Source organism: Balearica regulorum, chromosome 3 (genome assembly GCF_011004875.1).
Source record: "Balearica regulorum gibbericeps isolate bBalReg1 chromosome 3, bBalReg1.pri, whole genome shotgun sequence".
NCBI classification, from domain to species: domain Eukaryota; kingdom Metazoa; phylum Chordata; class Aves; order Gruiformes; family Gruidae; genus Balearica; species Balearica regulorum.
In genome coordinates, this window is record NC_046186.1 from 75,991,608 (window position 1) to 76,005,946 (window position 14,339).

The 14,339-nt window shown below is 39.5% G+C and overlaps 1 protein-coding gene across 2 annotated transcripts in view; it reads right to left on the reverse strand.

The window, feature by feature from the left end:
• PRKN (parkin RBR E3 ubiquitin protein ligase) overlaps positions 1–14,339 on the reverse strand; it is a 767,705-nt gene that overhangs the window by 613,730 nt on the left and 139,636 nt on the right. For both annotated transcript variants that reach the window (XM_075748535.1, XM_075748536.1), the window contains exon 2: positions 269–432. In XM_075748535.1, coding sequence (XP_075604650.1) covers positions 269–432 — 164 coding nt within the window. The remainder of the gene's footprint in view (positions 1–268; positions 433–14,339) is intronic.

A 14,339-nucleotide genomic window follows, 5' to 3' on the forward strand; every position in this document is an offset into this window, starting at 1 on the left:
AGTCAGTAAACATTTATTCACCAGGCACAGCTCTCTCTCATGCTCTCTCTCTCGTATTCTCTCTCTTCCCCTATCCTTCCTGCTTGCTGTTTTAATGCATAATTAAGAAGGTCAGAATTAATGAAGCAGTGTGGAGTAAAGTTCAAGGAATCCCCAGGCACTATTTATTCTATTAGATCTCAGGCATGAATGTCAGTTTGGCAGCATTAGAGGCAGAGGCACTGTAGCTGGCAGCAGTCCAGAAGCAAAGCTACCAAGGGAGACTTACCTGCAGTGTCAAGTCATTGCTGAGCTCCCTCCCTGCAAAAATCACCCGCAGCTGGTCAGCTGGAACTCCCTGTCGCTGGGCAACTGCCTCCTTCAGCTGGAGGATGCTGGTGTCCAAATCAACCTCCACTGGGAAGCCATGGCTGGAGTTGAACCTGACAAACACTGAACAAGAGCAAAACACCTTTTAAAGCCAGCATTTCTCACAGCGTGTTTGTACTAGAGTGACTACAAGAGGCTTACTCTTCAATTCCAGGGAGCATGCACTATTTTCAGAGAAAAGCTGTTAATACTGCAGTGTACCATTTTGAAACCTGTCACAGAATAGTTAGTGACCAATAAATAAAACCCATGTATTTCCCCTTGGCAGTGTTAGAAATTACAGAGAACAGTCAGAATCAAAAGAGACCCAGCTAGGCAGCTGTCTAAGTAGTTGCTAATTGGCACAATAGATTTTCAGTTCAGTCCTAACCTTAACCAGCACGGGGCATATGCTTTCTGTGCCCCTCGTGCTTTTCCCCACTGCATATAACAAATAAATGGAGGAAACTGAGGTATGCTTTAGAGCTAAAATGCATTAAATAATACAAGGGTAAACAATTTCTTGTTATACAGTAAAGCACGGTCATATAAACTGGTTTCCCACAGATATAATTCTACAGAAGACGACGATAGAGAGAAAATCACAGACTAGCAGAAACGTTTGGGAGTGTTGTATTAGAATGTGGTCTTTCAGAGATCACTAAAATATCTGCAGCACATAACTCCTGCCGGCATCCACCTTCAGTGCAGAAAATCACTATTGCACCAGCCATATCATTTTTAGAGCTGCAGCAACTGGTTTATACATCCAGAGAAGCCTGGCAAAATAAACTCACAAGCTTCCTGCCATTCAGCTGGCAGAGCTGTTTTTCATAAGGAGTCTGAATGTGCTCATTGAGCCCATGGTCAGGGGAATGACTACAAGAGCTCTGAAACAGGAAAAAGCCTCGTTACATCCATACCAGTCATGGAGATCATATGAACGGTAGACGTGTCCCCAAGTGGACTGCTTCAACCAATAGCTCCACAGGCAGGAAGCAAAGGAATTAGCAAAACTCAATATAAAACAAAAAATCATTTATATCAATTAGATAGTGGGTACCTGTCACCTAAACTGCTTGGTTATTTATTCTAATAACCAGTTTTCTCAAAGATTTATTTCCCATTCCCACTGCAATGTTTTGGCTGAAGATGTTATTCCTTTGCATTTTTGATGACTGACAGAAGCATAAGCTTGAAAGTATTTATATAGTCTGAAGAAATAACTATTTTTAAAACTGAAAATCAGATTTTTATGATTTTTCAAACACATAGTCTACCTGAGCACTCCTAAGTTGTCAGATACTTTAAGAGCATTTGAATATGGTGAGAATGCTGCCATTGTTTTGCTGAGCAATGAATGTTGTAAGTATTTGCAGTTTCACATCTTCAGTTCAGATTTGGCTAATCTTTAAGGGACAAGGCTGTACACCATTAAAATTTTACACAACATTTGAAGTTTTGCACTTGAAAGTACCCTCTTAATGTACTAAAATACTGGGTAAGATTGCATAATGCTGTGTCAGGCAGGGTGCAGTGCATACGCCTGGCAGTGTGTTACACAGTCTCCTGTAGTACATCTCATTACTGGTTTTGATTTGTATTTAAAGGTGTTCTGGAAATAACTAAATGGTGCAAGCTGTATACTCAGATTGTTCAGAAAAATCAGCGGAATTTGAATTTTATTTTGATTGTGCCTTGGAGAGTAAAGGAGGATTTATATGACAAGTAGTTCCAGCTAATGGGAACAGATTATTTCCCATCTTTCCAGGAACACTCATAATGCTCAGCTGTAAATAACATTATCTGGGCCCGTAGAAAAATATATAGTTAAATCACTGGGGAATATACCTTTTACTATGCTAAGCTCTGACTATCTGACTACGTGCACATTTTTTTTTTTAATATGTTTATATAGATATGCTTACATACACACATGAAATGCATACACATGCATCTTTAAAGACTTCTTCCTAACTAATAAATAAGCCTCTTTATCGTTAGTCTTCCAAAAGCAAGTGCTATTGGTTTTGGAATAGACAAAAAGTTAGAAGTGCATTGACTCTGCAAATTAAATGTGCTGATAAGAGGAAAGTGCTTGATAAAAGCAGCATAAACAAGTGTCATTTAAATTAATTATAAAGTGGTACTCATTTTTAAGGACAGTATAAATCCAACACACTTACTGCAAGCATAATTCATGTTCACCACCACCAATCCCCACCCCTTCCCTCAAATAAGTGTATTTTTATTCACTTCCAATAGGTATAGTCTCCTCCTCCCAATGTGTATGAAGTAGTAGAGGTTTCAGTCTCACAATTGTAAACACAAGCAAACATCGGAAACGGATGTGTGAGTGCAACATTTTGCACTCCACGGCAAAGATTATAACTACTGTCTTAAAGCCTGAAGAGCTAACTCCAGAAAATGCTAGAATGCCAAACTTTGCTTGCTGGGAAGTTTTAATCCACAAAAATTTTGCCCTTAAACATATTTATTCTCTTATAAAGTATGCAATCCATCGACTCTTTTTAAAGTAAAAGAACAGAAGAGACCTTTGCTTACTTGCACAGAGCATAAAAAAAATCAAATATAAAACTTCAGTCTGTGGAATAAACCCAGAATTTCACGAATATAATATTGCAAGCTCTCTTTGTAGGAAAAGGAAACTTATCATTTTCTTTTTGACATTTCACCTCAATAATTAAATAATCACTATCAAGCTGATGATACTCTTAACAGCACACGTTATTCAAGAAATCACGGGTGAAGTTATGCAGACATTCGAGACTGCTTCCCAAGAATACATACTTTGAAAAGACTTAGAATTTAAAGTTTGTCTACTGGAAGTTAAATAAATATTAACAGAAGATTACAGAATTTATGCGAAGCCTAAACTGCTGATGGAAATCCGAAAGAAATAACTCAAGTTACTAAACTAAGTAGCCAAATCGAGCTGAAGAAAGGAGCGTCCATTTGGATCAGCTCCTCTCTCACATCTGTAAGAGGTGGTAAACAGCAAAATTTGTCTGATAAAAGGAAACTTTGTGAGACTTGACTGTCACATCAAAAGATAATTTCTGTAAATATCGCAAGGGTCTGATTCCCAGAGGGATCAAGAGGTACCTAGGTGCTTTTGTAAATCTCTCTTGGTATCTACCTGAATCTCTACATACCTTTAAAATCTCACTTTTAAGTCCAGTACTGAATGGAGAAAAGTGGTATAATTGAAAGAGCAAAGAAAAAAGAAGTATATAAATAAATATTTCACTACATCTTTCAGATATCTAAGGTGTACATCTTCATGCAATAATTTTGATTTTACATTTAACAAGTTTGATAGTATTAATCTCTTGTTTGGAAGGATCAGCAAGTGCTACATAAGGGAACAGTTGTAGTGAAGTAACTTTTACATATTTCCAGAGGAATTTCTCATGTTTCCTATGAAAATATCCATTTTTTCAAGCATGCACCTACACAGTGAGAAATTTTTTGGTGCAGCATAATGACTCAAGTGGCAGAAATTGGCAGAGCGACCTTGACAGGCTGGAGAGGTGGGCCCGTGCGAACAGCATGCAGTTCAACAAAGCCAAGGGCAAGGTCCTGCACATGGGTCGGCGCAATCCCAAGCACAACTATAGGCTGGGTGAGGAATGGATTGAAAGCAGCCCCAAGGGGAAGGACTTGGGGGTATTGATTGATGAGAAGCTCAACATGAGCCGGCAGTGTGCGCTTGCAGCCCAGAAAGCCAATTGTGTCCTGGGCCGCATCAAAAGAGGTGTGACCAGCAGGTCGAGGGAGGTGATCCTGCCCCTCTACTCTGCTCTTGTGAGACCCCACCTGGAGTACTGCGTCCAGCTCTGGGGGAACTGTTGGAACGAGTCCAGAGGAGGGCCACGAAGCTGATCGGAGGGCTGGAGCACCTCTCCTGTGAGGACAGGCTGAGAGAGTTGGGATTGTTCAGCCTGGAGAAAAGGTGGCTCCGGGGAGATCTAATTGCGGCTTACCAGTACCTGAAGGGGCCCACAGGAAAGCTGGTGAGGGACTGTGTATCAGGGAGTATAGTGACAGGACAAGGGGTAATGGGTTTAAGCTGAAGGGGGGTCGATTTAGATTAGATGTTAGAAAGAAATTCTTTACTGTTAGAGTGGTGAGGCACTGGAACAGGTTGCCCAGAGAGGTTGTGGAGGCCCCATCCCTGGCAGTGTTCAAGGCCAGGTTGGATGAGGCTTTGGGCAACCTGGTCTAGTGGAGGGTGTCCCTGCCCATGGCAGGGGGGTGGGAACTAGATGGTCTTTGAGGTCCCTTCCAACCCAAACCATTCTATGATTCTATGAACTCTACTTCTTGGCTTTTAGCTGATTTGCATTGAAGTTACTGTAATAAAATTAAGAAGTTATCACCCCTAACGTGACTTGTATTAATAAATTCATGTACAATAAGCCATTTCATTCATATGAATACAATACAGAAATGCACTATTTCCCAAATAAAGTATTGCCATCCTGAAGATTTCCTGTTTCACAACCAGTATGATATATCATTGCAACTGTTATCAAAATGGAGTCAGAAGCACAATTGAATCACTTCTAATACAATACGATAAATGAGTTTTCCCCGTGAAGTAATACAAGAATTGTTAGTGAAGGGAATACAAGTGAAGAAGATTGTGACTAAAATGTTGGGTAGTTTAAGAGAGAACTGCTCCTGGCCATCTGCCTAGACTTTATGCTGGAGGTTGCTACACATGTAACGGTGATACTGAAAGAAATGCATACCTATGTCTCAGTAGTGAATCACAAAATCCTGCTTCGCTGCACACCAAACAAAAGCTATAACCTACAATATATGATCTGTAACAACAGAATGCATGCATTTAAACTTTAAGATCTTATTATTGAGCAATTATATTGTGTACATAATAACTATAAGAGCTTCAAGTACTCCTTATTCCCCACTCTTCCTAAGGACAAAAAGAATATAACCACAGTTTAACCCAAGGATGGTGTGAAATATGTGAAATTTTTTTGATTTGTAAAAGCCCTTTCCCTACTGAGGTCAGGTAACAAGACCTTTGAAATATATTTTCCTTGTAAAAGTATCTGTCTGTGGTGATCAGATCCTCTTTGGCTCAGCACATGACCTGAGAACCCAGCCTTCTTAGCTCAAACACCTACATCTAAACTACTTCACACTAGAAAGTATTATCCCTTCCTTTTCAGTATTTTTCTCATAAACTGTGATTAATAAATTATCCAGTACAACCAGTTTAGTGCAGATTAAAACCAGGAAAATCCACAGAAAGGATAAATAAAGGAAGAGAAGGTAGAAATCAAGATAATGTAAAATCTTCACCACCTGCTAGAGTACTGTGGAAATGTTCTGTAAGTCCCTCCGTTACAGCACGACTGTGCATCACCTCTCAAGGCACAGGCTGAAGGCAGCAGTCCTAAGTAACTTTTTTATTTCAATAAATAAAATAAAACATACTTTTCAGATGCTTGGGGCTTTTGCATCCTCAGTCATACAACAAGATACTGTTCTGTTTTTTTAATCTTTATATTTAATGAACATAAGATACATTCGTAGGCACTTTATAAACCCCGAGTGAATGTCAGTTGCTGCCTGGAATTTCTACAACCTAAGTAGTAGAAATGCAACTGTAGAATATATACGTAGTGTGAGAAACTAGCAGCAGAACACAATATAATGTGATGGCAGTAAATCTTGTTCCACAACATTTTATTGTTATTTCCTGGTTTTCAGTGTGTCAAGAGAATTGCAAAAAGGGGGAGAAGTAAAGCAAAAGATTAAAGAGGAACAAAAAATGGAAAGAAAAAGAGGAGTTGAGACTGTGCAGGCTGAGGTCAGGACTATAAAGGAATAGCTCAGAGCTGTGGCAGGCTTTTATTATACAGGCAGTCAGTGCTTGTTACTGAAAGTCCAATTAAATGGGTAAACAACTTTGGGCAAAGTTCTTTGAAGTGTCTTTCCACAGCAACTCCAGCAAACTGGATCTGGTTGCAGCCTCCTTCTTCATGGATTTGTGTATCTAGGTTCTGCTTCAGAATAGGAGAGCTTCCCAACACTTTTTGCTCCCAGGAGCACTGGAGAGCAGAACGGTTCAGTCAGCTCTGTTTTAATTTCTACCCTACTTCCACTACATCAAGTCCTGCTTTGGAGGTTTCTGTCACTGTCACAAAGCTCTGGCCAATTTGCTTGCCTGATTTTTTTCCTGACATATATATGTGATAAAATAAAATCTCATCAGCATTAGAATAACCAGTCCCATAAGAATTCATGTAGCCCTTTCATCAGTTTGCAAAAATATCCTCAGTTCTCTCCAAAAAAACCTTTCAAACAGATGTCTTTTCATGAAAAAGTAGCCAAATTCCAACAAATTGGAGCCAAGTTGAGATAGCAAGATCCCGAGTCTTGATGCCCTTGCACTGAACATCCTGCCAACAATTCCCTTCTATAAAGAGGGAAATCCAACTACAGAATCTCTGCTGTCTACACTAGGAGTGAGATAGTGTCTCGGAGATAATGATTTCACACATTTCAGTATGTATGGCTGAAAATCAACACCTTAAACACTACCCTGAGATGAGCGGATTGCCGTTGTGGATATCGATGCGTTGGTATGATGTTTTCCTGGCAAAATGCCCTGCTGTATATTTTACACCAGGTCCAGACTGACAGGTATATGCAACAAAGTTAACCATGACTTAATGAGTCACCACTCACTGCCGAGCCATGATGACTGGCAGCGTGAGGCCTCCTTGATCATTGCATTTGTGAAACAAAATTAATGCACATTAATGTAAGTCAACTTCACAGCCGCAGCAGAAAAAGAGCCTACACAGGCAATAAGTGGCAAGTCATTAAGCTAGAGTAATTTGGTTGCTTCTGATAATTTGTAAATTACCTTCACCTAACAAATGATTTTATGATGTAGTCACACAGAGAGCAATGTAGTAATCTAACATAAGCAACATCTATAAAACCCCATCCTTGGTGAGGTAATTTCTCTCCTTAGCAAGGAATAAACTCTCTCACAGAAACACAGTTCTAGCTAACACTAAACGAATATAATGACAAATGTTCCTTGATTGTTAATTCAAATGTTAAGATTGAGATTTCTGATTGTTTTTTTTCCTTTTTAAATAAAAATCATGATCGACTTTTATTCAACCATCTGTTTATGGAAAGCAATTCAGTAGTATTCACAAATGCTACATTTGTACCCGATGACAGTTTTCTACAAAGTCACGAGCAACATGGAAAGGGGGAGTGGGGACTGGGCACTCCTTTCCATTGCAAGATTTAAGGGGCATGACAGTAGGCTTGTAGGAGCTAGGTTCCAACAAACAAAAGTGAGATGTTTCCTACTCGCAACAGACCTTCTGGAAAACTCTGCCAGAAAAGTGGTAGACGCAAGATGTATAACTGTGGGTCAAGGGGAGAAAAGAAACTGGCAGTTACTGCATAGACAGCTCAGTACTCTCTCTAGTGAAAAGGAGGGGATAATATATACCAGTACAAAATTAATAGTTTATATGTAAGTTTTGAGCTTAGAAGGGCTATGTCATCCAGTCATGTGCTGAGCCAAAGAGGAACTAAGGACAGTAAAAAGTAACAGATAACTTTACAAGATTTTTTTTTTTTCCCCATTCTTAGGAAAATACATTTTAAAGCTCCTGTCATTTGAGATAAAAATAGCTGTGAGAACATCAGGGAGAAACATCCTCCATGCTTGCCCTGTTGTCTGTCTTCAGAAGGGTCTCTAATAATACATGGAGTTAAACAGACATTTGTTCTAAACCACTATGGCTGCTCTACTGTGGATGTCATGGGTTTGTATTTCCACATATGTACTCCATAGAATGTGGCACTTAGTAAAATATAGCAAGTAGGCAGGTTAACAGTTTCCTCCTGACTCTTCCTCGCTACCAAGTAATCCAAACCAAGAACAGAGGCAAGCAAAAAAGACAAGAGCTCAGCAGTACTCTTTTTTCCTCCAGAACTATGCATGCACATGCAGTTGCTTTCTTGTATTGCAGTGAGGCAAATTTTAAACTCAGCAATTCTCACAGTAACCTAATTTTGTTCTAGGAAGTATGCCTCTTAATCCAAGAGACAAGCTAAATTTGTCCAGTGAATTATTTCCTGTGAATAATTCATTCAGTTTTACTATACCCAAATTCTCTTTAAAGATAGAGGAATGCATAGCTAGCTAACCCAACACTACAATTATGTTGACATTTCCTTAAAAAGTCTCTTCAAAATGCTATTTTCCTAGCTATTTTTGTCCTGATTTACTGGATGCTTATGTCAGCACAAAGCTGCCATGAACTTCCTTGATATAGAATCAAGCTAAATTCATGTTTCATTTTAAATAGATGCATACTGTTCTTTAATGTGCTTGGATATGGATAAGAGTCTTTAAACTCTACATATTTCCAGCTATATGCTACAGTTTTCCATATTAATAAGTAGTATTAAATTTAAAAAAAAAAAAATGTATACTCTTGCAGCTTTTAAATTAACCCTGTCCTGTGGAAGAATGTCCTGGTATTTTTGCAGAGACTGCATGAGTTCAATGAAATTCATAAGAGGGTCAGAAAATCTCAAGTAGGACTACTGCAATAGCTTCAAGGCTGTAAAGGAGACTGCAAGGTAAGGACTGCAATAGTGAGATTCCACTATTTCAGCAGTTACACTCATTTGCAGTTCCCCAGGAAATTTAAAACATTTTTCTTATGGTGTCTACATTCTGCTAAACACTAGAAACATTGGTGGACAGCTGAAGATCCATTCAAACAAATGTATGATAAATATGGCAGCTGTCACACTTGACTAAGGGAGGAGCTTTCTAACCTCATGAAGTTTGTTAATTGTTCAGTATAGGACAAATGAGTATAAAAAAATTATACAATCCATATTAAAATATGGATAGAAATTGTGTATATATACCATTGGAATGGCTATGTAGAAACAGATTAATTCCACATATAAAATCCCAGAAGTCCCAGAGAAAACTTACCCACCTATTGACATGGAAATCTTTGTTTTCACTTTAATGTCTACAAGAGCTACTACAAATAAAAACAAGCCAAAACTCAAGGGAATAAAAATTGTTGTAGACCAGGACAGTGTTGGCCCAGTACATGGCTGTAACCAGTATAGCCACATGCATTGCTTGAAGGGAGGGGATGAAGCCAGCTGCTCTGGGGAACAGAAACATAATAGGCCTTATTTCCTTGGTGTTTACAGGTCCAATGTTAGTTCTTGAATCTCTAGGTTTCTTTGCTTTTACTCATCATATTTGGGGGAATCCCAGTATCATTACAATTGCTTCCCGATTTGCTTTAAAACATGTGATGCACAAATGAAATTATATTTCAATTTTAAGGCATTCAATTTTAAGGCTACATGCTGCAGCCTCTTCTCCTTGAGCCCCTTTCCAATTTACCTGTTTTACTAATAAATAGTTCTCTACTAGCAGAAAAATAAGCTTCAATGTTCTGGGACAGTCATATCCCTGTCCTTCACCTTTAAATGCTAACCTCACCCTCCATCCCAATCCTTTGCTTTGCTTTCGAACTGTAGATGTGAAACGTCTAAAATTACCACAACAGCAGAGCAGACTTAGGAGGGTGACTGCTCTGCAGAATGGCCTGAAGAGACAACGTTAGGGCACTGGGAGCACCACCAGCCCTGACTGTCCCTTCCCAGCTTCCTCCAGGCTCCCCACCCTGCCCAGGGCCTCATGTCAGCCCCCAGGTCTGTCGGCCCCCACCTCAGCGACACCATGGCAGGGCTCATGCCCAGACCAGCCTGTTGCTGTTCCTGCCTCGGTTTCTCACACAGACGTGACCTGACACGCCACCTTGCACTGACCTGGCGGTGGATCCCTGCTCTGTCCCTGGCCACACGCCCAGCCTTGCCCACCCCACTGCGGGGCTGTGGGGCTGCGCTCCTGCCAGCCAGGCCCCAGCCGCTGCTCTGACCTGGTGGGGCCAGCCTACTCTTGCCGCTCTTGGAAAAGGCGGCGCAGTCATAAAAGGAAACATAACATCTCTTCAGCCATGGTAAATCTGAGAGTCTCAAAACAGGCTCTCAAATCACGCACGCACGTGTGTGTGTGAGGCAGAGAGCTGCTGGTGGGAGCCGGGCTCCTCTTCCTTAATCAAGAGGTGATTTGGCCCAGGTGGCTATGAGCAGGCAGGGCTGTGTGAGAGGCACTCCACCCTGCCAGTGCCAGAATGGCTGGCCTCCTCCTTGCCAACAGAAGTCTGGTCAAAGCCAGCTGCTCAGGCCCTGCTGGGTGCTCCACCTCTGTGTGGGACTCGGCCTCTGGCTCCTCAGCCCTTGTCTTCCTGCCGATGCGTGGCTGTCACGGCCACGCCACCTCCCGACGGGGATCTCTGGCCTGCAGGAAGCACGACTGCCCATGCTTCACACCCCCGGTTCCAGGCAGCCCGCTTCAGCTCCAAAGTTTTCGGAAGGACATGCTGTTGATGATAGTTTTGAAGCAATCTGAAAATGTCCCTGCCTTTTAACTTTTGAAAAACGTGTTTTCTTCCAAAATGCACAGCACTCCTGTAGCAACTTGGAATTTACCCTGACAGGTCCAAGTTAAATTCTTTTGGCAAAGTTACATCTGTTAGAGATGTAATGTGAAGGCCAGTTAAAGATCCTAAGTTATTGCACTAGCTTTAGTAAAACTATCTTAGCTATTTGCTTCTCTGACAGTAAAATTTAACCCCGTAAATCAAAAAGAACTATAAAACGATGGGTTACCAAAGAAATTTCCAATTGCGTAACAGAAATGCATGCCCAACTTTTGTTCTGAATTAGTTAAAAAAAGAAGTTCCTGTGGCTAGGCTTGAAGATTTACCATATTTCAAAGGTAATTTTCACCCTCTTGAGTTTTTCCAAACTCTTCTTCCCTTTGTTGTTTTTTGGTTTGGTTTTTTTTAGCATCTACTTTTGCTATCTATTTCACACCCAAATTACAAACTCTCCCGGAGTAAATATCTCTAAGTCCCTGACACAAGAAAACACCCAGCAGCTACTTTTGCTGGGCAAAAACATATGGCCTGAATTCACTGCCAAAAATAGTCTATCATTCCTACTATAAAACTGCTAGTTAGCTGGAAGAAAGAAACACAATTTCAAATATCCCAGTGTCGCACCAGATTTCTATGAATTGAGTATATTCTCTGAACACACAGAAATTAATTGACCCATTTAAAATATATGCAATACAGTCATTTATAGTCATCCCTTAATTATATTAAATGTATAAAAGTGGGTATGTACATAGATATATATAGATCATATAGATACATATGTATAAAATCCCTAACTCAGAAAGTTTTTATTTCAGTACAGAGTGAGATCCTTATTCACTGAGCAGATGTAGATTTGAACTTGCTGAATAGGATGAGAGTAGGGACTCCAGTTTACAAAAAATGCTTACTGGGCACATGACTCAAACACTATTACAAATATGAAAAATTAAAAACTCCCAATCATAATGAAATGCCAAAAGACAGTAGGAGGCCTCAGATTGATAAATGGTGATGTATATAGTAAATCAGCTGAATGCAATGGCATAAAAGTTGTGAAACATTTCATATACTGTACAAGCAACTTCTGTTACTTTTTTTTAAATCAACACCAAGCAGAGCCAAAGCATGTATATATTATAGATATGCACACCAAACAGAGAAGAGCATGTGGAGCTATCTGTGCCACAAATTTGCTGTGTATGATGTTTCTTGCCACTTAACCAATTGTCTGCCAATCTGTTTTGCTGGATTTACCTTCACTATTCCACACAGCAGTAACTTGACAATGATTTCTGCCTCTCTCTCTCATAGATCTAGGTCCATGGCTGACATGAAGTTAGATATTTCAAGGCCTGCAGGCCTATAATTTCGAGGCCTATTTCACTAGAAAGCTAAGAAACTACAGGGGTTTTTATTAAAGGCTAAGATGGATATATAAAATAATTTCACCATTAAAAAGTGATAATCTGAAGTTTTAGCTCATCGCCATGATAGATCAAAATATCTCAGATATCAGAATAACTAGGTCAGGTGATAATTCCTCTGGAAGAACACATTTCCATTGGCACATGTAATGTACTAAAACCAAAGGTTTTATGGGCATGTATAATTTCATGGATGTCAGATAAAGAAAATTATTTAAAAGATCTGCTTTGACAAAAACAAGATCCACATGAATTAAAGTGTGAAACAACAGCTGAACTGATGATGACAGGATGAATCAGTTCTTTCTTGCAGAAGTGAAAGCTTATTTAAAACAATTTTTAAGTTAAGATACTCCTTTTGTTTTTCTTAGCTCAAAATTTAGACTTTTTCCCAAAAAACCCAGGTCAGAATTTTCATTCTAACTAACCTGGCATGAAGTTAAAATTTCTGAACAAGCAGAACAATAGATCTATGTTTGATTACATGTACTTCTCTATACATAGGCTATTTTCCGCCTTACACTGGAAAAGCTGAAGCTTAGTGAGATGCAGCAAGTACAGGCTGCATCTAACCTTTGGAAATGGGTAATGCTGCTACCAAGATGTATTTGCACAGCACAGATCCACAAATTCTCCTGAAAAAATCCCATTTTGCACACCTTACATCCATGGATGGAAGACGGAAACGCATCGCCATTTCTGTGAGGCATGTGAGGTGCAATACCATTTGAAACAGCAGAATCTCTCTTAAATCTGGTTTTAAACGCTGATTGTGCTGACCAAGTCTTTCAGCTCTCCGAAGAAAATGTGGTAGGCCAGCATTAAGTTATTATTTTGGGCCGTGTGCTGTGTTTCCATTGTTTCTGTTGTCAGGAGGAATGATGCTAAAAAGAGCAATGTAGTCTTCTATGGGATATGCTCATTTTCAAAACCTATTTTGAGGCCTGAAAGAACAGGCAGTCTTTTTAGCTGAAAAAACCAAGTTCTTCATTCTAACTATGAATATTCCCAGAAGAAGATCCATCTCAATATCACAAACAACTCGATAGTTCTCAAGATTTCCTTTCTTTCTGTCTTTCTGGCAAAACAGGCACACAGCTGCAGCCCATGTCTCCCTGTGCCAGTGCATTTGTCAATTAGTTTGAAGGAAATCTCCCAGCACACAAGGCTGAGCTTATGATCAGACAGGAAATTATGGTCTATTATGCAATTTTATTCTCATCTGTGATTGACTGCACATCAAAGGGCCACTCAATGGCAGCCACTGATACTTGTTAAGGTAAAAATAGTTTCATAAAAGCAGATGGTAGAAGCAAGACACCAGTAGATCAGAAATACTGTGTCTGCATATAGTATACTTTATATGAGGCTTTTAGAAATAAAACCGAAGGATTTTCACACATAGTGTTCCTTTGTAGAATACTGACATTACAAACTGTATAGTGTTTTCAGATACAGTGGATGCTTGCCAAGTTCTGCTGATCAAAATTTTCCCTCCCACCCTATTTGGAGTGGTTTGGATGTCAGCAGCTTTATACCTGTAAATAAGTAAATTTTTTTGTAGCATATGCTCCATACATAGGCTCTACCAGTATATGAAGTTAGGCATATGAATAATTCTGTATGCAAATAACCTCACTGAGCTTTGTAAGAGTTCAACATTTCTACAATGTTTAGGGATAAAACGATTGTGACAGATATAGTTATAATGTCAATATATCCATCTTAGTAACACATTTTTTAACAACATATGAAGCCAATTACTTCTAAATATAGATAAAATGAACTGAGTCAACTTAGGCCAGTGAAAAATGTGAAACAAGAATAAAATCAGAATAAGATTTATTTAAGTAAAACCATAAAATGTTTTAAGCCAATCATCCAACTAAAACCACACCTTTGTAATGGCATGTGTGAGCTCTGACTAGTGATTGAAATTAAAAATGAAATACAGCGGCAAGCAAAAAGGCAAAAAAATTTACAGAAA